General features: G+C 39.0%; 1 protein-coding gene across 3 annotated transcripts in view; it reads right to left on the bottom strand.

Annotated features, from left to right (window-relative positions):
• Nucleotides 1–24,836, bottom strand: part of LOC126251347 (histone deacetylase HDAC1) — a 181,403-nt gene that overhangs the window by 86,120 nt on the left and 70,447 nt on the right. For all 3 annotated transcript variants that reach the window (XM_049951717.1, XM_049951718.1, XM_049951719.1), the window contains exons 3-5: nucleotides 23,278–23,395; nucleotides 19,870–20,225; nucleotides 13,953–14,154 (exon numbers count right to left, since the gene is read on the bottom strand). In XM_049951717.1, the coding sequence (XP_049807674.1) occupies nucleotides 13,953–14,154; nucleotides 19,870–20,225; nucleotides 23,278–23,395 (676 nt within the window). The remainder of the gene's footprint in view (nucleotides 1–13,952; nucleotides 14,155–19,869; nucleotides 20,226–23,277; nucleotides 23,396–24,836) is intronic.

Raw genomic sequence — 24,836 nt, 5'->3', positions numbered from 1 at the left:
CTTTGTTTCAACTCAGGTCTTTCAGTGCTCTGTCAAACTCTTCACGCAGTATCATATCTCCGATTTCATCTACATCCTCTTCCATTTCCAAAATATTGTCTTGAAGTACATTGCCCATGTATAGACCCTCTATATACTCCTTCCACCTTTCCGCTTTCCCTTCTTTGCTTAGAACTGGGTTTCCATCTGAGCTCTTGATATTCATACAAGTGGTTCCCTTTTCTCCAAAGGTCTTTAATTTACCTGTAGGCAGTATCTATCTTACCCCTAGTGAGATAAGCCTCTACATCCTTACATTTGTCCTCTAGCCATCCCTGTTTAGCCATTTTGCACTTCCTGTCGATCTCATTTTTGAGACGTTTGTACTCCTTTTTTGCCTGCTTCATTTACTGCATTTTTATATTTTCTCCTTTCATCAATTAAATTCAGTACCTCTTCTGTTACCCAAGGATTTCTACTAGCCCTCGTCTTTTTACCCACTTGATCCTCTGCTGCCTTCACTACTTCATCCCTCAAAGCTACCCATTCTTCTTCTACTGTATTCGTTTCTCCCATTCTTGTCAATTGTTCCCTTATGCTCTCCCTGAAACTCTCTACCACCTCTGGTTCTTTCAGTTTATCCAGGTCCCACCTCCTTAAATTCCCACCTTTTTGCAGTTTCTTCAGTTTTAATCTACAGTTCATAACCAATAGATTGCGGTCAGAGTCCACATCTGCCCTGGAAATGTCTTACAATTTAAAACCTGGTTCCTAAATCTCTGTCTTACCATTATATAATCTATCTGAAACCTGTCAGTATCTCCAGGATTCTCCCATGTATACAACCTTCCTTTATGATTCTTGAACCAAATGATTAAGTTGTGCTCTGTGCAAAATTCTACCAGGCGGCTTCCCCTTTCGTTTCTTACCCCCAATCCAAATTCACCTACTACGTTTCCTTCTCTCCCTTTTCCTACTGACGAATTCCAGTCACCCATGACTATTAAATTTTCGTCTCCCTTCACTATCTGAATAATTTCTTATATTTCATCATACATTTCTTCAATTTCATCATCATCTGCAGAGCTAGTTGGCATATAAACTTGTACTACTGTGGTAGGCATGGGCTTCGTATCTATCTTGGCCACAATAATGCTGTTTGTAGTAGCTTACCCGCATTCCTATTTTCCTATTCATTATTAAACCTACTCCTGCATTACCCCTATTTGATTTAGTGTTTATAACCCTGTAGTCATCTGACCAGAAGTCTTGTTCATCCTGCCACCGAACTTCACTAATTCCCACTATATCTAACTTTAACCTATCCATTTCCCTTTTTAAATTTTCTAACCTACCTGCCCGATTAAGGGATCTGACATTCCATGCTCCGATCCATAGAATGCCAGTTTTCTTTCTCCTGATAATGACGTCCTCTTGAGTAGTCCCCGCCCGGAGATCCGAATGGGGGACTATTTTACCTCCGGAATATTTTACCTCCGGAATATTTTACCCAAAAGGACGCCATCAACCATACAGTAAAGCTGCATGCCCTCGGGAAAAATTACGGCTGTAGTTTCCCCTTGCTTTCAGCCGTTCGCAGTACCAGCACAACAAGGCTGTTTTGGTTAGTGTTACAAGGCCAGATCAGTCAATTATCCAGACTGTTGCCCCTGCAACTACTGAAAAGGCTGTTGCCCCTCTTCAGGAACCACATGTTTGTCTGGCCTCTCAACAGATACCCCTCCGTTGTGGTTGCACCTACGGTATGGCTATCTGTATCACTGAGGCACACAAGCATCCCCACCAACGGCAAGATCCATGGTCCAGGGGGAGGGGGGAAGGCCTAGAGCCTCCCAAAACTCCGAACACCTAATCTGCTTCATGTTCATTGATGATATCTTCATGATATGGACTCAGGGCCATGACATCCTGTTCACATTCCTTCACAATCCCAATACCCTTTCCCCCATCCGCTTCAGTTGGTCAACCTCTAGCCAACGCACATCCTTCCTGGACATTGACCTCCAACCTTCTGAAGGCTCCATCCATGCCTCTGCCCACATTACGCCCATAAACAGCAGCAGCACGTGCATTTCGACAGATCCCATCCCTTCCACACCAAAAAACCTCTCACATACAGCCTAGCCACCCATCGACAATGTATCTGCAGTGACTAGAATTCCCTTGCCCAGTATGCTCAAGGCCTCATAAAAGCCTTTATAGACAGGCAATACTTTCCAAACCTAGTACACAAACAGATCTCTTGGGCCATAACCTCACACACCCCCAATCCTCCCACCACCCCAAGCATCAGCAACAAAGGAGCAACCCCCTCAACAATCAATGTCACCCTGGACTAGAACAACTGAACCATATCCTTTGACAAGGCCTTTATTATCTCTCCTCCTGTCCAGAACTAAGGGACATCCTACCCAAGATCCTTCCCACTCTTCCCAAGAAGTGTTCCGTCACTCACCCAACCTACACATCATCTTAGTCCGTTCCTATGCCACTCCCACTACAAATATGTTGCCACAGAGATCACATGTCTTCACATACCTACTCTGCTGGAAACACTGTACTGCTTTTTATGTTGGTATGACTACTAGTCATCTGTCCACCAAGATGGTTGGCCATTGCCCAATTGTTGCAAAGAACAAAATTGACTACCTGGTGGCATAACATGTTCAATTTCAATGTCTGCTTCACAAGTTGAATGTCCAGGATTCTTTCCTCCACCATCAGCTTCTCTGATCATGCTGATGGAACTTATCCTTACAACACAACTTCTGCTCCTATAACTGTCCTGGCCTCAACATCGGGTAACCCGCTGTCCTTGCACACTCCACACAACAGTTCCCCTTCCTGTGTCCTGTCACCCCCTCCCAATTCATATCCCCATGTCACCTTCACTGTATGCCGCTTCCCAACGGCCATTACAATCATGCCCGCCCAAGTATCTGCCACACCTTCCTCCCACATTCCTAGACAGCAAACCACCTACCTACCTTTGTGCCACTATCCATCCAACTCCCAGTCCCTTCCCCTGCCTCCCTCTCCCTCTTCCTCTTCCTGTTCCCACCTTAACCCACTACAACCACCACGACATTCCACCTACCGGAAAATAGTCTGGCAGTTTCCGGTGACTAGAGGGAGCAGTGTGGTGCTGGTGTGCCAGACTCACACTCCCACTTTATTAATGAGCTTACGTGGAGTTGTTTCGCCATCTTCTTTTCAGGACAGCCGGCTGCGACTGTCTGCCCAACTTCTCCAAAGATAAGATGCTGTTTTGGAGGAATTTTTTATACTCTTAAAATAACTCCGTACACTCAGGATACTTTTAAACCAATTGCACTATATTTCCATTTCCACAAACAAGACACCATATAAATGATTCAATTTTTGTAAGCCCAACAATTACCGGTCCAACAGATACTCTTACATACTTTGAAACAAATACAATCTAGAAAGCTCTATCAAATCCACCATCCGAACCTCACGAAAGTAAGTGAATAAGTAAGTGTCTTTTCTTTTCTTTAACTACATTCAACTGTTCTCAATAATGACTGACAGCACCATCATGGAGTATGGCGAGTCTGCTCCTTGTGCTGGGCGTGTAACTTCTGAGGCGAGCGCAGCGACTCCCTGCCTGCCCCAATCAACCATCCGATACACGCCAGTCCTGCACAAACACATAATCATGGCGCAGTAGACACAGTTCCACTTTCACACACTCATCTTTAAAATAACGCGTGTTCGAGATGGTGGAAATACGAGTGTGTCTAGAATTTACCCCAACATTCGCAAGGCACTACAATAGCATTTGTTGGTTCAGATGGCACCAAATAGGGACATGTCTAGGTTGTGTGTGTGTGTGTGTGTGTGTGTGTGTGTGTGTGTGTGTGTGTGTACTCTAGCTCATTAAAGGATAAGTTCGAAAGCTAGCACGTTTTCTTTCTTTTGTTTGTGCGATTCCTAATAAGCTTTATAACTGGATGTTTTGCTAATGGAGTTATTGCCACAGTGTTTTCATTACTATCATGTTTTCTGGATGCACACAGAGCTCAGCAATCTCATGAAAATGATTTTCTTATTGTAAGTAATATCTCATTTTAATTACTTCCAGTCTCTACCTGGAAGCATTTTTTCTCACTATTCAGTCTTCTCACAGACTGTATACCTCTACGGGACATAAAGCTGCTAGATATCACAAGTTGATTTGGGTATGTTGCCAACAACAAAGGGAGGTTACAACAGTTCGAAGTCTAACCTCCAACACTGTCACAGTTAAACAGACCAAGTAATTTTTCAAACACATTCAGACCCCCACACACAAGTACAGGTATATCAAGCCAGGCAGTCATAATAAGATAATTAGATGTAATTCAGTAATTAAAATTCCTTTGCTTGCACTGACATAAAAAGTCACTGCTGTTCAAACCATGATCACCTAGAGCGGCGCCAACAATTTCTACACAGTGTCAACAATGTCTCACAGATAATGACTTCACATCAGCAATGTCATCTTTAAAAAGGAATATAAAACAATTTCCCCTTTATGATAATTATCTACTTCCAAAATAATGAACCATTGCGGTATTAAGTGTGACATTTTGTCTTACTATAGTTAAATTAAAATAAATGCCTTTGCTCCATGAAGTTCAAGACACCTCATCGCTATATGAACTCTTCCATGTTAAATTCCACATAACATCAAGAACAGACGTTTCTAGTCACTTGTAATAGTTCTACCAATAGGTTTGTTGAAACTAATTTCCAACTTGTTAGCCAAAAAAGCAAAACTTGACTGCTGCCAACAGATCAGGATTGAATCTAACAATAACAATAATAATAATAATAATAATCTGCTCCTGCACGATTTGTAAAGTCCTTTACCAACCCTCCTTTACATTAGGCCATCTCTGTCTTCTCTTACCTCTTGAAGTTCTGCAAAGAAATCCTTTGGCCTCACTGCTTGTTTGGTTAACTGTATGCCCTGGCCATCTCCATTTCATTTTCATTACGGTCGTAGTTACATATACCACAGCAGACTGATTCCTGAATCATTTGTTTTGTTTTCTGTCTCCCCTTTTAACTTCTAACATGCATCTTCCCAACACTCAGTTTCTCAATGGTTTTCCATACTGAATAAATGTCTAAATAGTTAGCCATTACATCAAAACTGATAACACACAATGAGTGTTAATTTTCCTTACATTGGATGCTTGCAGCTGAAAACACTATTAAGTTTACCATCCGCATTAAATGCCATTTGTACTTTCAGTTTATTTGCCTTCCTGTATGTCAGGAGACATTATCTGCCATGAATAATAAAACTTGACAGTTTTTTCTACAACTTCATTACTAATTTACAGAGTTTTCTTTCTGCTGTGGGGTTTATATGTTATTTTATTCTTTAATATTGAATTTCTGACCTATTTTTAAACTTATTCCATTGAGTTAAGCCATTTTTGTTGAAGTTCATGTGAACAATAGGCAAACAGCACAATATCACAAACTACAAGTAGGTAGTTCAAATACACTTCTTCAAAACATATTTGTTCATTATTTTTCCATCCCGAGGACATGAAAACTTCTACAGCCACTGAGAACAGTTCTGGTGATGTGGAATCTACTTGCCTTACCCCTATTTCAGTTCTGAATTTCTTACTATTCTAATGGAAGCCGTAGCTCTGTAATCTGCTAACAGGCTAAATCAGCAACTTGTTTCTCTGTGAGATGTTGATACAGATTTTGTTCAATACAAGTGAAATGCTTAAGGGTAATTCCACGTCAATTCAACACAGAAAAGTAAACTGATCCACACAAGAGAGTGAAAACTACTAATTTGTAGAGGCATATGACAGTTCTGATAAATTTTACAGGTCGCAAAGTTTCAAAATAGTGCGAAATTTACATGCATCTGTCTGAACATAAATGACTATAATTCTGGTTCTAATCCAGATACATCAGTGAAGCTTGTATCATTGAAAACCTAATGAGTAGAGCTTAACATTGATATGCAAGACGGCAGATTTCTAGTAAGTTTCACATTCAACGTTACTGACCTTAATCTTTGACCTTGAGCATTTCAAAACACTCCACTTTCAATATCTTTTTGGGGGGAACAAAATATAGTGAATTGCTCCAATATGCTTCTATAAACTGGTAAATATCAACATCACACACCAAAGACATCAAGACCAAAAATTTATTTTCTTAGCATCAATGTACTATCAAAATGCAGAAGGTAGCACATAAATACTAAATACAAATTATTGAAAAATACAATTCGTAAGTAATTTTGTACAAAAATATGCTTTGTATTAGTATATGGTATTATGAACCATTTACCATGTAGCTTCAATGAACAGGCAATAAAAAGTGGTTACATCTCATTTCACAAGTCTCCAATTAAAATTGTTAATGGTCACCATACCTGATGCACGGACAGAGTATATCCTGCCAGCTGGTGTCACTGGATCCAGTCTTGTGAGAATGTCACATCTTCTGCTAACAAATGTGTCTGGTATGGCAGGAAATACAAATGATGGAGATGGTCCTTGCTGATGCAACTTCATCTATTTCTTCATAATTTTATTATGAAAATTATGAAAAGGGTGGTTGCTACTCATCATATAGTGGAGATGCTGAGTCACAGATAGGCTATCAAAGAAAGTTTTCAGCCAAATAGGTCTTTATCAGAAATAGACAACACACACACACACACACACACACACACACACACACACACACCTCATGCACACATGAGCACAGTCTCTAGCTGTCAGGCTTTTTGCTGTGCCTATCTGCGATGCAGCATTTTCACTATGTGGTGAGCAACAATTATCCTTTTCATAATATTGTCATTATTCCATCATGGATTGTCCATTATTTATAACTTTGGAAGACATATGCAGCCCACCAACAATTGTCATACATAAAGGCAACAAATCTATGTATGTTTTAACAGCATTTATTTCCATATATCAATCACCGACACTTCTCTGCTCACTAAAGCAGCAGAATATGTCTATCAGGTTACCTTCCATTAGGAAACTGGATGCACTCAACGGCTGTTATGCAATTTACAAAAGACAGAGCACAGCAACCAGTCGTCATCTAATCCAGATTTCGGCTGGTGCCTAGCCATTATCAATGCACTATTTTTTAAACTCGATGAATGTTAGTTCCCTGTTTTTTGTGTGTCAGTCACAGTTCTTTGAATAAATATTCAAAGATCTGTGACTGGCACCCGAACAATAGGGAACTAATATGCACCGAGTTTAAAAAATAGTGCATTGATAATGGCTAGGCAGTAGCTGAAATCTGGAGTTGCATAATAAAATCTGCACAAAAAAAGGACAACTGATTGCTGCACTCTATCATTTATAAAGGAATATGTCTTTGTTACAATGAAGCTAATGGGTACCTGGAATCGTACTTGTATTCTTGCAATGTTGCTTCAGTTGGCAATGACTTAATCATAATGGGAAACTGATGTGTAGTCGAATACACATAAAAGAATATTTTCTTTGCACCTCTGAAAGAACTGTCAGTCTGTCAAAATATGGGTTTCATGTCACTTGAGGCTGAGAAGTGAGGAGGAGGATATTAGTGTTTAACGTCCCGTCGACAACGAGGTCATTAGAGACGGAGCGCAAGCTCGGGTGAGGGAAGGATGGGGAAGGAAATCGGCCGTGCCCTTTCAAAGGAACTATCCCGGCATTTGCCTGAAGTGATTTAGGGAAATCACGGAAAACCTAAATCAGGATGGCCGGAGACGGGATTGAACCGTCGTCCTCCCGAATACGAGTCCAGTGTGCTAACCACTGCGCCACCTCGCTCGGTGCTGAGAAGTGAGGCTAATCTCTTTGCAGCCCTACAATCTCACCCCAAGGTCCTTTACCGTGATCTTCGTAGTGACAGGACAAGAAATTCTTTCTGTTTTTGTATTGGACAGCACATCCACCAAAAACATAGTAAATGTGCTTTGTAGTTGGAAAGTGACATTTTAAGACACTGATGAGACAGTGCTGGAAAGAATACATACATATATTGTATCATGCTGAAGGCGATCAGATACTTCCACATATGACACATGGTGTATTTCATTTGTATTTGTGGTCTGTAGTAAGTTACAAACTGGTGGATGATAACCAGTGAATTATTCCAGTGAAATCCCTGTACTTAACCCTGAATGGTGAAGGAGTAATGCTCTAGAAAACCACAAAGAAACTCTACAGAATCGCAAACAATAAAATTATTCATTTACTTTGAGTTGTTCTTTGGCAATTTTAAAGATCTGTGACTGCAGCTGGGTGATAATAAGTTGTAGGAGCTGTTGTAAACTTTATGCAAACTAACCTGCCCGTAGTTACCCAACACTTGGATCTAATTTCGCCAATGCAGTTTGTACCAACTGATAGATAATCATTCAGTCTTCTCAAACTTTAACAATAGGGACATGCGCCTGAGAAACATTGTGGAAGTGCAGGACTGCATGTAACAGATGCTATACAGTGCTTTTATGATGGTCATGTGTGTTCTTCACACTTCATTAGTTCTTTCAATTTACACATGTCAATTATTAACTTAAAATTCTGATGTGAGAGAAACAAAAAACATGGGTTCTACTGGCATAGACAAGAACACAATGCTTTGCCAGCAACTGACAAAATTTTGAGAATCCAATATTTACATCTGGTTATCTATTTTTTAAATATGCATACAATTCCTTCAGATTGTGTAATTATAGCTGCTTCTGCTTATTTACTCCAATTCTATTTCATTTCACATACACACAGTCTTTTCTTCCTAGCATCACAAGGCTCACGTTATGATCACAGTAAAATTCGTGGATGAGTTGATGGTTTTTTCACAACGTCTTACCTGGTTATGGATTTGGTGTCATTAGTATACCATGTTCTGCTACTGTTTTGCTCTTTGTATTTTGTAATCTAAAGTGGAAAATTCTTTCATGGTTTTTCCTTATGCTCCAGCTCTTGGGAAATTCTGTCATAATTTGAATTTTGTCACACATACATTCTGTGTTGTGAAACTTATCTTTTACCTATGCTGTGAATTCTCTTTCTCCATTTTTTATACTCTTCTTTTTCCAGTTGTACCATGTAAGTATGCTCCAACACAAGAGGCAACCTTTCCATTTTTTGTTTATGCATTTAGCCTCTGTCTCTTCACAGGAGATTCACCCAGAAACTGAAGGTTAGTATTTAAAGAATCTAATGCCAGATCAGATGCTCTTTCATCTGCACTATCATCATCTCTGGAAGTACCTTGCACAGCTGAGGCAACACCTGCAGGGGTTGAAGGGTTTTGTGGATTGCTTTCTACATCTGCTTCAAATTTTTCCACCAGGAAATACATCAGGACACTTGTTTACCATCCACTCCTGCAACACTACCTTTAAATGGATTTGCGACAGTTCATTTTGAGCTGAGATGCATTTTTTACAAGCTACTACTACAGACCATTTCCCAGTACATGTACACTGCAGTTTGAGTAAACAAGCCACACCCATGAAACAAGCCAATAATGACTGGTTGAAATAAAAGTCTCTATGATTCATTATTAACAACAAGAAATTTTCACAAATTTGTGAGTATAATAGTGACTGCTATTGTCGGCTGTTCTGGAAGAAGTTACTGCATTTTGTTAGTGCAGTGATGGAAACAAAATAAATTTTTGATCCTGAGCCTTTGATGTGCCTTCTTGATATTAACCAAATTTATAGTAACATACTGGAGCAACACAATCTATTTTTTTTTCCAAAAAAATTGAAGGTGGTGTGTTTTGAGAGAATCAAGGTCAAAGTGACCTTGAACGTGAAAATTCTTAGAAACCTGCCATCTTGCATATCAATGTAAAGCTCTACTCATTAGCTTCTCAGTGACATAAATTTCACTGCTGTATCTGGATTACAATCAGAATTGTAGTCATTTATGTTAAATTTCACACCATTTCAAAACTTTGCAGACCTATGGCTTTTCTCACAACTGTAATACACCTCTGCTAATTGGTAGTTTTCCATCTCTTATCTGGATCACTGAACGTACCACATTTGAAACAAATGTGACAGTCGGGTTGAGTGCTGCATTGAGTTTATATGAAATTACCTTTCTGTAAAACCTGTGAATCCATTTGCTTGGTTTTACAGTTTTTTTTCGCGAGTTGCAAATGGTCTACTGTGTTATCGTCCACTTCTAAAGCCAACTAGTTTCTTTGTCTGATTAAAATCTTTTTTTCCCCTAAGCAGCCTAATTTTATGGAACATCTCATTCATTGTGGAGCTAAGGGTTAATAGATCTACAGTCTCTTTACCCCTTTTTGTTGCAAAGGAGAATAATTACGGTACTGTTCAGGTTTTGAGAAACCGTCTTCCTCCACAGACATTTTGTAAACAAATTTGTCAGTTCCTCTTATACCACTTTGACTCCAGCTTCAACCACTTCCTCTAAAACACCATCTCCATAAACCTTCATACCTCAAATGGTTTTACATAGCTCAACTGACATTACTTTTACAATGTAATTTTCATTATTAACCTCCAGTGGTTCCTATTTTCTCTTGCACTATGTAAGCATTTAAATAAATCTTGAATTTTTTTGTAATATTTACTCTCCCTTATTAGTATGACATTTGATGAAACCCAACTTACATTTCTATTTTATTTTCTTTGTATTATTATTGTTTTCAATTGTCATCATGTGTGGTTCTATGGCTAAGTGATGAATATCTAAATCATGGATCAAGATCTTTTAGTTTGATATCCAGTCAGTCCTAGGACTTTTATCTGTAAAGTACAGCAAAACCCCGAATTAACTAACCTGCATTTAAGGAACTCCTGCTGTTAATGAATATTTTCTTCAGTCCTGGCAATATTCCCATAAGAATAATATTAGTCATCCTTAGTTTTAACGAACACCACTCTAGGAAATACTCCAGTTTTAAGGATTAAACATGAAACATTTTGCAAATTAAAATTGAACCTTTACACAACTGCTAATGTGTCCAAGTGAGTTTTTGATTTATATGTTTCATGCAGGTCGTATTTCGAATCATCTCAGCTCATGGCAGTAAATGGTAACTTATTCTTTTAATCAACATGCACCTAGAACACAGTTTTTTAGTCAGCAACTCAAATATCCTTGTAACGATACTGGAAAATGAGCTGAAGTAATAGGAAAGTGATTTCCGCCTTGCCCAAAACACGCGACTGTAGTCACGTGATGTAACTGTACGAAGTTAGATTGTATGTGTGAGCCAACAAGTGTAGTTGTTTATTACTGAATTTATTAGTTTACTTCTGTGGAGTTATGGCTTGCAAATGTAGAAAGCTCAATTCAGGAGAAGCTGGTGATCAGCCACAATGTTGAAGACAATCGCTAACAAAAAAAAACTTTCCCATGTGGTGAAGGAGTACAATTTGGTGCCATGTTCATTGTGCAGCATACTAAAAAACAGAAGTGTTCTTAAATGCCAAAGCTTGCCTGTCTCTGTATCCAAAAGTGAAGCATTTGCCTGCCAACACTCAATGCCATGCAAAACATTCTTTTACTACTGTTTCAAGGAATGGGAAGTAACAGCATTTCTACAAATGAATGCGTATTGCAAAAGAAGCCCCTTGAAATCATCCTAAAGATCAGTGTTGAAAATTTCAGTGCACCTAAGGACTGGCTGGACCATTTAAAAAAGTAAATAAATAAAAATAAAAAAGTGATAATCTCTCATTTCTCAGAAAAAGTGAGGCTGCAAACACAGATATTGTAAATTTTTGAAGGAACATTACGTTGCCATGACTAACACAGGATTTTAAGCCTGCAGATACTTTCAATGCAGCTGAAACTGACTTCTTTTATAACTTACTTCCGACAAAAATGTATTCTATTAAGGGAGAAAAATGCCATGCAGATAAAAAATAAAGAAACGATGACTGCACTATTGTGTGTAAATAGTGATGAAGGTGAAAAAATAACTCCATTAATAACAGAAAAATTTAAAACCCACAGGTTTCTCACAAATATAAAAATATTACCTTCTGATCAGAGCTGCCGGTGGTGGCAGCCAAGTGTGCATGAGGTGTGCTTGCTTGTGTGAATGTGTGTATGTTTTCTTTGCTGAGGAAGCCTATGGCCAATAGCTGCATGTGTAGCACCCTTTTTGCTGTTCTTGTCTGCAACTCAATGGGTCATCTTTACGATGAGTAGCAATCTATCCTATTCCTTATATTGTTGCTATTTCAACCTGGAGTGTCCATTGTTTGGAAATGCTACCTTATACTACTTACAAGTGCAACAGGAATGCCTGGATGACATCATAATCTGTACAAGATTTCTCACACAGGAAGGAAAAGAGAACTTATTATCGAGCAATGCCCTGTACATCCCAAGGAAACACTATTATTGAGAAATGTATGTGACGTTTTCTCTCCTCCATAATGCACAAATCATCTGCAGTCTCTGGACCTGTGCATAATACACCCTGTTAAAACCAAATACAGAAAAGCAGTAGTGTAAAAGTCAATTTCATTCCTTGAGAGAAAGGAAGTGATGAGACTCAACATTCTCCGGGTTATGAATATGTTTGTTGGTACCTGGAATAACACAACAGATTGTGTTAAATTGTTTCACAAAGGCTGGTTGTGGTGCATCAATTGCTGTTGAAGATGGCCTTGTTCTGGATGAATGGCACAGAATCCCTTAGACATTCCAGAAAATGTGACATTCCAGGATGATATTTCTTGCAATGATGATATCGTGACTTCCACATTCAAGATGAAGGTGAGTTGTGTGAAGGGCTTCTGAAGGAAAACTGTGAGGTAGGAGGCAGTGACAACCAAGAAGAGGAAGAACAATAACATGAACAAGAACTTGTGCCAAGATTCACAGCTGCTGTGCAGTTGATGCCATCAGGAAATAATTTTCCTCTTTAGGATGAAACAAACAACTCTTCTAGATTCTTTTTCAAAAAAAAATGTGTTCCATTAAGATTGTGATTTTATAGATACTTTTACCACATAAATATACCTGAATTATGATTCTTGGTCACTCCTGTTACTTGGGAAAAACCCCCATTTAAGGAAAACCCCTGTTTAAGGAAAAAATTTTCAGTCCCCAGAGATCATTAAAAAGGGGTTCTACTGTATCACGTCTTTCAGTCTGGCAATGTTTGTTGATTTGAAAAATACTGAGTTGTACCACAGTTCACAGTCCATGTTGAACTGTAGGTCCCCTGTAACTGGCTGGTGAAGACAGCTAAAATTTCGGAGGAAAGCAACAGTATACCACCTTCAACAGGACCATGCCTCGTACAGCACTGTAGTGCTCCAACCAATCTTCGGATTGATGATAACTTTACTGTTTTTTATCTTCCCACATCTTTTGAAAGACATTCCTCAACAGCTTCATTTAGTTCAGCATATTCTATCATAATGATTACAATGGTGGACTTAGGGCAACCAAACGAACGTCATCAGTGCTCTCACTGGAAATCAATGCATTCATTTCATTTCACAGATTAACAATGCCTCTTCTCACAAGTGAAATTGCACAGTGGTTCTCCAGGAATGTATATTAACAGCTTTCTTCAATGTCTGGCTTGTTTCTCTTATCATTGTCTCAAACTCCCACACATCCTCTTTTTTATTTGAGGTTTCCTTTTCTTTTAATTTATATGCACATGAAATAAATCTGCTGCTTGCAAAAGTTCCTTTGTTTAACACTTTCTTTTGTCTATGTCTATGTACAACTGTCAACAAGTAATATAGTTAACTATCTACTTAATGGAATCTGGTATATCTCCCTATTCTTAAATAAATTCTCAGTTCTGACTTCCTGCAACATGAATCAATTTCTTCGTAATTTGGTATATTTTTACTATGCATCTTACAGGTCTATGATCATTTTCAGTAAAAATATATTGAGTCATTTCTTTAGATAATTACTGAACATTACCTCTAACTGTTAGGTTGAAACAGCCCAACCTATCACCCGTTAAGGAATCTGCACCACACTGTAGCACAACTGCACTAGGCTGAAAGGTTTCCATTACTTTTGATATTATAGGAACAAAAATGGATTCATAACTTTCATCATCCATTCCATCCCTTAAGGGTATATTAACAGCATAGTATTTTCCTTTTCCAGCACCAATGTCCTGAAAATAGGTAACAGTTATAAAGGACAGTCCAAAAAAGTAACAAAAATATTTTCAGAAACAAATATTGCAAATGCATGAGCACAATTAGACATACATGTGTATAATTAATATAATATTAGCAAACTGAAGGAGCATCCAAGGAAAGGTCCCAGAATTAGTATCATTTACCAACGGTTGTAACGCAGAGCCAGTATCAACAACAAAGTTTGTTGAAACTGTAAGAGAATAGCAACAACACCCTAAGTTCGGATTGGAATATTTATCATATGGATAGGTTAGTCACTAATGGTGGCGACATATTTATTGCAGTCAAGAAGCCAATACGATTTAGTGAGGTTATCACACATTTCAAATGTGAATGAATCTGAGTGAAGTTAAGCATCGAAGGTCAGTCAAAAATGGTAATCGGATGCTTTTATAGAAGCCTGTGTGTGTCAGGAGCTGTTGCAGTAGAGTTCTTCAGACAGAACTTGCAGAATACTGTTATGAACTTTCCTGGTAATGTCATCATAATATGGGGTGACTTCAACATGGCAGCCATGGATTGGGAGATCATGATACCAAACTTGAGCCACAGACAGGGATTCATATATTATCATCCTGAATGTCTTGCCTGAAAATTACTTTGAGGAGATTGAGAACCAACTAGAGAAGGTGACATCCTGAACCTCCTAGTGAAAACAGACCTGAACTTATTGAGTCAGTTAACACAGAGGAGGATATCAGTGATCGTAATACTGTCATGGCAACTGTAACTACTGGTATTACAAGGAATGTTCAGAAAAGTAGGAAAATATTTTTGCTTAGCAAGAGTGACAAGATGCAAACTGCAGAGTATCTGAACAGTCAACATAAAATATTCAGTGCTGAAGACGAAGATGTGGGGCACAAATGGAAAAAATTCAAAAGCATCATTTAATGTGCGTTAGACAAGTATGTTCCGAGAGAGATCTTCAGGAATGGGAAAGACCTGCCGTAGTTTAACAGCTGTATTATAAGACTGCTATGTAAACAAAGAGGGCTTCATCACAGATTTCAGAGAAGTCAAAACCTAGCTGACAAACCAAAGTTGAACAGAGAGATAATGAGCTGAGCATAATGAGAAAAATCAGAGAAGCGTTCAATGACTTTGAAAGTAAAGTTATGTTAATCGATATGACTAAAAACCCTGAATGTTTTAGTCTTACTTAAAGGCAGCAAGAGGTTTGAAATCATCTAATCAGTCAGTCAGTGACCATACTGGCACCGAAGCGAGAGATAAGAGAGAGAAGATCGAAATACTGAATTCGGTTGTCTGTAACTCTTTCACCACAGAAGATTGTAACAAGGTCCCTCCTTTCAATCATTGTACAAATGTTGAATGGCACAAACTCAGATAACCGATCGCAGAATAGAAAAGCAGTGACAATCACTTAGTAGTGGAAAAGCATCTGAACCAGATGAGATACCTGTAAGATTCTGTAAAGATTATGCGGAAGAACTTGTTTCATTTCTAGCAGCAGTTTATCGTATTTCACTAAAGTACTGAAGGGTATCTAATGACTGAAAAAAAGCACAGGTTATTCTCGTTTTCAAGAAGGGTCGTAGGACAGGTGCACAAAAGTATAGGCCTATACCATTGGCACCAATCTGTTGTAGAATTATGGAACATGCATTATGCTCAAGAATTAAGACATCTTTGGAGAACGAAAATCTATTCTATTAAACTCTACTTGGATTCCACAGACAGAGATTTTGCAAAACTTAATTCGTTCTGGTTCTCCATGAGATGCACAGCGCTGTACACAAAGGTGCTCAAGTTGATGCCATGGTCCTTAACTTCAGAAAGACAAATGACAGCCTGCCACACTGCTGTTTGGTGATAAAAAGACAAGCTTACCGAGTACTGGTCCATATTTGCAACTCAATTCAAGAGTTCCTTGTACATAGAACTCAACATGTTGCTCTTATCAGAATGAAACTGACAGATGAAGTAATTTTCGGAGTACCCCAACGAAGTGATACGACTGTTACTGTTTACAATGTATATAAACAACTTAGTAGAAAGCATCGGAAGCTAAGACTGATTGCAGACAATGTGGTTGCCTACACAAAAGTAGCAATGCCACAAGGCAGCACTGACTTGCAGCATGATCAACAGAGGATTGATGAATGGTGCATTCTCTGACAGTTGATCCTGAACATAAATAAATGTAACTTACTGTGCACACACAGGCAAGGAAATTCACTACTGTACAATAACATTATTGATGACACATTACTGGAAACAGTACCTACTGTAAAATTTTTAGGAGTAACTAACCAAATGACCTCAAGTGGAATGACCACATAAAACAAAATAGTAGGAAAAACAGATTCCAGACAGATTCAAAGCTCATCTACGAAGCAAGCAGCTTATGAGGCTCTTGCTCACCGATTCTTGAGTATTATTCATCAATCTGGAATGCTTACCAGGTATGACTGATAAAAGAGGGAGAGGGGGGGAGGGAGGGAGAGGGAGAGAGAGAGGGGGGGGGGGAGAGAGAGAGAGAGAGAGAGAGAGAGAGAGAGAGAGAGAGAGAGAGAGAAGAGCGGTAGAGCAGTGTATTTCGTCTTGGTGTTATTTAGTCAAACTCTAGTGGCAGATGCTCCAAGAGAGGCACTGTGCATCACGGAGAGGTTTATCATGAAAATTTACTAGGGAGTACTTTCCGGAAACAGTAGGATACACATTACTTCTTCCCACATACTTCAAGAAATGACCATGATCAGAAAAATCAAGAAATTAGAGCTAATATCGAGGCTTATCAACAATCATTATACCCATACACCACTTGCAATTGGAATATGGGGGCGGGGGGGGGGGGGGGGGTGTACAGTTACTGGAACCAGAAGGAGTATTAATGTAGGTGTACATAAGGAAAAAACATTCAGTTTTGAGATATTTCTGCACTATAACAGAACAGAATTTTTTGCCATGCTTCAGTTATATCTAACAATTACTGTCAGAGTTAGTTTATTGCCAAGGTATAATACCATCTCAAGGAATGTTTTAATGGATCACCAGCTATTTAATGACAACTTCTGGTATAAAGGCAGACTTACAGAGATCAATTTTGCAGTCAGTGCACTGGTCGCATCGGAAGCTTTTTAAATTCAACAATCATTAAAAGGAAGAAATTAGGTTTAAAATTAGTGTAAGAGGAAAAGAAATAGTACCTCAAAGAAACTGGGTACTGAGTTAATTATCAATCATAACAAAAGATTAAACGAAACTGGATGATAACTTTTTTTTCCTTCAAGCAGAATGGCTTAAGAGCAGAATACTAAGTAAAAACTTTAGAAAAGATGTCTTATAAGTAGTGAACGATTTTAACCTGAGGATAAATGTAACAAAAACCACGGAGAAGTGCTTCCAAGGGAAACGACCTTTGACGACTAGAAAGTTATACATGATAAATAATAGAACAACTATGCATTTTCAATTACCGTATTTACTCGAATCTAAGCCGCACCTGAAAAATGAGACTCGAAATCAAGGAAAAAATATTTTCCCGAATCTAAGCCGCACCTGAAATTTGAGACTCAAAATTCAAGGGGAGAGAAAAATTATAGGCCGCATCTCCAAATCGAAACAAAGTTGGTCCATTGTAATATGAGACACAATTTAGGTCGAATGAATGACGATACAGCTACAGTAGTTAGGTTCGAGTCGTAAGTTAGCAGTTAAGCTTTACCAGGTAGCCATTGCTATGCGTCAGGCGCTCCGTCCGTATTTATACGGGTACCCTTCCTTTTCCACGTGCTTCGTCTGGTTTGAATTGATAGCTTATTTTTCTTTGATCTGATAAGCGCAGTTTTCTTTGTTAAAGGTGTTTACGTCACTCTAAGCTGAAAATGCGTTACTGTACTGTGTCATGCATTGTTTGTCGCATTCTGATAGTGCGTGTTTACGGCCTGTCGCCGCTCGCGGCGTGGCTTGCTTTTGTGCGCGCTACCGCCCCCCCCCCTTTTTTTTTTAAATGAGGAATCGTCTTATTAGCTAAACAATGGCAAGAAACTGCTATTTGTTGTTACTTACACTGCTGCTTTCTTTGATAATGATCAACAAGAACCAAATAATAGACTGCGTATGATAGAAGATGTTCTGAACGAGAGTTAAACAATACATGGCAAAATGTTTATTTGCGTATTATTCTTATGGTGAAGAGAATACTGCATGTGATTCACAATCTATAAAAGTTCCTATTATAGCAACCATCTCTTCTCACAGATAGGAAAAAATTCAGAACGAGTTGGCCATATTGACAAACATCCCAAACAGTCTTTCCAGTCGGATTTTCGTAGTACATTGAAATGCTGCTACGTTCGAAGATGAACCATGCGGAATCTGTATTTACTTCGTTGGATAATGTATGAAAATGCAGTGGTCGAAACTCGGGGCGGAGAAAATAGCTCGTCTTCCACCTTTTTTTTTTTAATTTATTTACTGACGCAGAGGTTTTGGCGCCAGTATTTATCTTTGTGCCTACATAGCATGCCTGTGAAGCGCTACATATATTCGACGGCAGAAGTAAGTTGTGGCGGCACCCACCAACTTTTTTCCGAATTTTCGCTGGCTTTGCACTCGATTCAAAGCCGCAGGTGGTTTTTTGGATTACAAAAACCGGAAAAAAAGTGCGGCTTAGATTCGAGTAAATACGGTACCTAGGGTATAAGTTACGTCACTGAAAGGATGGAGATCAATAACAAAATAAAGTTCAAAGAATGTGTGGTACAAGACATAAAACATGAGGAGGGAGAAGCCACAAATCAAGTTTTATAAGATGATATCCCTGCATTTACATACAGCAGTGAAAATTAGACAAAGAGGTCAGACCAGGAGAAATGAGAAGCTGCTGAAACGAGATTTATAAGATCTGTGGCAAGCTATATGATCTTGGATAAAAGTAGATATGATGATATATGAAAGGAAATGGACATTTTTCAATACAAATTACAGAAATCAGGGCAACAAACTAACATGTAAAAAAATACTCAATGGATGGACATCAACAGAATTCAAAAGATGTTGCTCTGTCTAAGCCAAAATGATAGCACACAATGCAGGAAGGCCACTCACCAGATGGGAGGATAATTTGCCTTGAAGAAGGAACAGGTCTGCAAGCTAATCTTGAAGATAGTGATGGTGATGCTGACAAATTATAGAGGAGATACTAACTATGCAGAGCCATTGTTAAATACTCTATACACAATTGAACTTGTTTATGGCAAACAATGATCCCATAATGATTATTAAAGTCACCATTTCCGATTAACGCCAACCTGAATACCAACACACAAATTAAAAGCTTCAGCGATGGTCAATAAAAATTTTATAAGAAACTGACCTCACAACCATACTTATCGATATTTTTTTGACAAGGCATTACTAAATTTACAACTTCATACTATAACATGGATATAGCTTTACACTAAACAATCAAACTTTTTAAACATTAAAAGCATTTATAGTGACAAAGTTAAGAAACCTATGCATGACTGTGTATGTTAATTTGGTATGTTGTATGATATACATTAAAGCAGTGATAATTAGTAATGATAACGTCAACTTCAACAACAAGAAAAACAACACATCTTCTATATGGCCACACAATTTTAAAGTCTCCAAAAAATAAATATCATTCTTCATATAACATTTATAGCAAAATTTTAAAACTTAATAGCTCTTACCCTCAGATCTCCTGTGCCTGGGAAGTATTCACCGTATTTATGGAATGATACAGTCATCACACGATCAGTAGTATAAAAAGCTTCTTCGACACCATCGCCATGATGGACATCAATATCAATATATAAAACTCGTTGGTGGTACTTCAACAATTCTAGAATCCCAAGAACTATGTCATTCACATAGCAAAACCCAGATGCTTCAGATTTTTTAGCATGATGCAAACCGCCTCCCCAATTTATACATATTTCGGAGGCTTGTTTGTTCAATTTCACAGCAGCAGCAACTGACCCACCAGAGGACAACTGACAAAATTCATAGAGGCCATCAAATACAGGACAATCCTCTCCAACATTAACTGAAAAAGAAGGAATATCCAAGAATGAAACACTGCACAGTCCTAACATCAGCAGTAAAGAAATAAATAATTCCATAAAACAATGGGTTTTAAAACTACTGTTCTCTGAACTCTTCAAATATGTGTGATAGCATGTGCTCCATCATAAGCTTCATGTATAAGGTGGCATGTGCTGTTAATGTTTTCTGGAGGTATTTTACGCCTCTTTCAGGGTAGTTTCGGGGAGGTGGGTGGGGTAGCTGGTAGATGACAATGTTACGTGCCCCATAATCATGTGTTGCTAACAAGTCCAACAGTGCCCAGTCAAGACCACCCAAATTTGGTGATTTTATCACAAAAGGAGCAGCAAACATGGGGGCGATCAGTCAGCTAAGTCCACCAATAACACACCATGCCCATCCCAGAACACTGTCACAAGCACTTTCCTAGCAGACTGAGCCGCTTTGAATTCTTTTTTTGTATTGGTGAACCAGAGTGTTTCCACTCTACAGACGCCTGCTTGATTTCAGGCGTGTAATGGCAGACCCACAGCTCATCAGCAGTGATGATTCCTTTCAGAAAGCCGTGCCCCTCTGTGGTGTAACGCCTTACGTGAGACAAGCTTGTCGTCATTTGCTGGCCCTAGTGGTTGCCTGTCAGGTTCTTAGGCACCCAGCAAACAGTAACTTTACAAAATTTCAGTGTGTCACGAACAATATCGTACATCACACCATAAGAAATGTAAGAAATGTTGAACTGCTGTAATAAAGTTCGCAGTTGCACTCGCTAGTCATTCAAAATTACAGTTTCAATTGCTCCAACATTCTGCAGGGTTGCAGCTGTTACAAGCCACTCAGCGCGTAGCGAATCACTGATTTTTACACAGCCCTCTTGGAAGAATGCACACTACCTGGAACCATTAACTTCAGTCATCCCTATACATGCCACACATGGCTTTGTGAATTTCACTTGGTTTATGTCCTTCGACACACAAATATCGAAATACACTTCGCTGCTCTTCACAAATTGACGACAGTAACGTGAGTCGCGTGTGTTTTGTAATTCAGGTTTATCTCGCTAGAGCCACATATGAAAACAAAATACCCTCTGTAGCGCAAACTTCCAACTACATCATCACGAAATTTCAACATTGCAACTGCAGTACCAGGGCAAAAAGAAATTATTGTGCATTACTTTCCATTCCTCCCTCATACTTTCTACTGTCACCCAATAACTCTTCATATGATTAAGAGATTTCAGGACATAAGAATGCAGCTGACAGGAAGGAAAACTAAATTTTTCATCCATCAGTATTTACATCTTGCCTTATGGAAGGTAGTCGGAAACAGCAACTTCCAACTAATCAAGTACTGCTAAGTCTGAATTGGGTTCTGATGATTAAAAAAAAGAAGTTATTTTCATACTAATAAAATTCTACACTCAAAATTTCTTATGCAACTTAAGGAAAAGAAAACACTAATTCCAATGTGTGATATGGCATAATATACTACAGCTAAGATCAAAAACTATTTATTCTACAGAATATTTTGCACAACCCCATTCAGTGACCTAGGAATTATTTACACTTGCTAATACATTTACTCCCTAACAGTATTTGTGCTTAATAATGAAACTGAATTTAACATGCACTGTGAAATTCAAAATCATGACACAAGAAGTAAAAACTGTTTCAACAGACTATGTATGTCTGCCTATGGTTCAGAATGGAATTTTATATTCTGCTGGAAAATTATTTATTTTAGAACAACCACAGGAAACATAAATCAGGATGGCCAAAAGAAGATTACTAAGGCCTTCACTGATAGCCCCCCACCCCAAAAAATCTTGACCACAGACAATTTCACATGCTATATTCCAACTTGCACGCAATCATTTAACCAACCCAAGAAGACAGCTGCAAAGGAGCAGCTGTCCTCTCATGGTCCAGTTGTTGTTGTGGTCTTCAGTCCTGAGACCGGTTTGATGCAGCTCTCCATGCTACTCTATCCTGTGCAAGCTTCTTCATCTCCCAGTACCTACTGCAACCTACATCCTGCTGAATCTACTTGGTGTATTCATCTCTTGGTCTCCCTCCACGATTTTTACCCTCCACACTGCCCTCCAATACTAAATTGGTGATCCCTTGATGGTCCAGAATCATTCCCAAATGCAACAGAGAAAAACCATATCCTTTGTCAGGATGTCAATATACCATCAAGCCTGGAAATAAGGTCCATCCCACACACAATCCTTCCCATTCCGTCCAAAGTGGTATTTCATTTCCTGCTCAGTCTATGCAATAGCCTTGCCTATACTTACACAACTACCCACCTTGACATATGACTCATACTCTTGTGGACTGGTGCAAGGCCTGTCTGATACTGCCATCCACCACATCCAATATGTGCACAGTATTTTATGTGAGCACATCCATCAGCCATCTTTCTATCCAAACTACTGGCCACTGCCAAACTGACCAACAGCACAATTTACCACCCAGTGTCACAATATGCTGCAGACCACAACATGTTCAATTTCAATGGCTACTTCGCAACATGTACCATCTGGATCCACCGCATAACAGCAGATTCCCTCGTGTCTCTGCAACATATTATTTGATCCCATAGCTTTTCTGGCCTCTAACCCCACTAGACTGTACCCTACAGCTACCTCCACCTCTGCCCCAGAACTCTAGCTTCTGTCATCCTGCACCCACATCTGCCACTCTGCAGTTTCCCTCTTCTGCGCTATCTCCGCCTCTCAACCCACTCTCTACATCATCATGTGCTGCCTCTCCCTCCCCCCACCTGCAGCCACAATGAGCTCTTCAGTGGCACTTTCCTATCTTGTGTACCTGCTGCCTCTCCCTCCCAACTGTCAACCACCCTTCTCCAATTCTCCATCCCATTCTCCACCTTCCTCCTCCTTTCACCCACTCCACCTGACACAAAACTTCTCACCCCAGTCGAGCTGCAGTGCCCCGCACAAAGCAGTCCACAGGGACAATGTATCTGTATCAGTACATGTACGCGTGTGCGTGTGTAAAAAATAGCAATTTAGGAAGTATACTCACAGCGTTGCATCTGCTTGTTATATTCAGACATGTTATCTGGCCTGATACTCCTTAAAAACCGCACATAATCATCACTGTGAAATTTCGTCATTTCATCAGCAGTTGCTTTATGCGGTCGCTGCAAATGGAAATCAATTTTATATAAATATTTATTTATAATTGTAAGAATGGTCAGTATTCACATACAGGAATTCATTACATCTCTGACGTTTAACAGCTCAATTTGATTCGGTTTGTATCATGTTACGGAAATATGTAAAAAGAGAAAATCACATGAAAATTAAGTTATAAACACAATATTTGTTTGGATAAATGCAAATGTCAACTAACAGTGCTGCACATTCTGATAACCAGGATCAGTACTATACAAGTGCCAAAAATATACATTGTGCTTGTTGTTCAGTCAGATAAGGTCAAAACTGAATCAAACTAGGGATTATATCCACAGTTTTGTCATGAACCCTTTGCCTCACTGCCCATATGCTTCTCTAAAGTGGTACAGTGTGAATGCCCTGACAACAACTGCAGTAGCATCAGCAATCTGTGAGCTTTGGTGACTAAATGGATTGTTCATAAGAACATTTTTATTTTTGTGAGTGACCTCTGGCAGCATATCCCCTGAATTGTAAGCAGTACAGATCTGTTGTCTGTTTCCACTCAGATCCTGCTGTCACAATTCAGCGCATTTAATTAAGAATGCAGTCGCCAACAGATAATGTCTTCTTCGTGGCATTTCCTGCAGAAAATTTATTATCTGTCCTGTCTAAGTCACAATTTTGTTCACACTCTTACATTTCATCCATGTGCCTTTTCACTGACGTGGCTGAGGTAATAACTACTATTCAATTTTGGTGTTCATCACATATTGTTGTCTTACGGCTTTTCAGCCAGTCATACGTATACAACAGTGGCTCCAACAATAAAGGTTGCATACCTCTCTTGACTTCAAATTAATTAATATTCTTGAAATGCATGGGGGGGGGGGGGGGGGAGAAAGAACAGTTTGAAATGTCTGTACACTGCAAGTACCCAACAGAACAGCTACGCTGTATATGTATAAAAATTTGTCGGAGAGCCATTTTTTGTTGAAAAACAAATTATTCATTGTACATACTCTAGTTTTTATCTTTTAATAAACTTCTCTAAATGATTTTTTGCTCACATACTGTGCAAAGAGAGGACGACTTCTTTGGAAACAAGTGAAGACTGTCTCCTGTCCACCAACTCAAACAATGGCACTGCTTGATAGTGTCAAGGATGACTTCAGACTATGGAAGTCTGGTTTCTATTAGATCCGCTGACAATGTGGCGTGACATACACAGTTCAGACAGTGAGATCATTGTCAAGAACACTATCAGCACACCAGAATGCAGAAGCCTAACAAGCTGGGGTCATGGAACACTGCCTATCAGAGTTACACAGAAGCGATTATGATCGTGGTCTGGTTCTGGCATAGAATAACTTCTAGGGCTATGTCATTAAAGAACCTATCGAGTTTCAGTTCAGGAAATTGCTAATCACAATGAAGTGACGAACAGTGGAGATGCTGCCAGCACTC

This window comes from Schistocerca nitens, chromosome 4, assembly GCF_023898315.1.
Source record: "Schistocerca nitens isolate TAMUIC-IGC-003100 chromosome 4, iqSchNite1.1, whole genome shotgun sequence".
Lineage (NCBI taxonomy): Eukaryota > Metazoa > Arthropoda > Insecta > Orthoptera > Acrididae > Schistocerca > Schistocerca nitens.
This window is presented reverse-complemented; position numbering and strand designations above follow the sequence as displayed.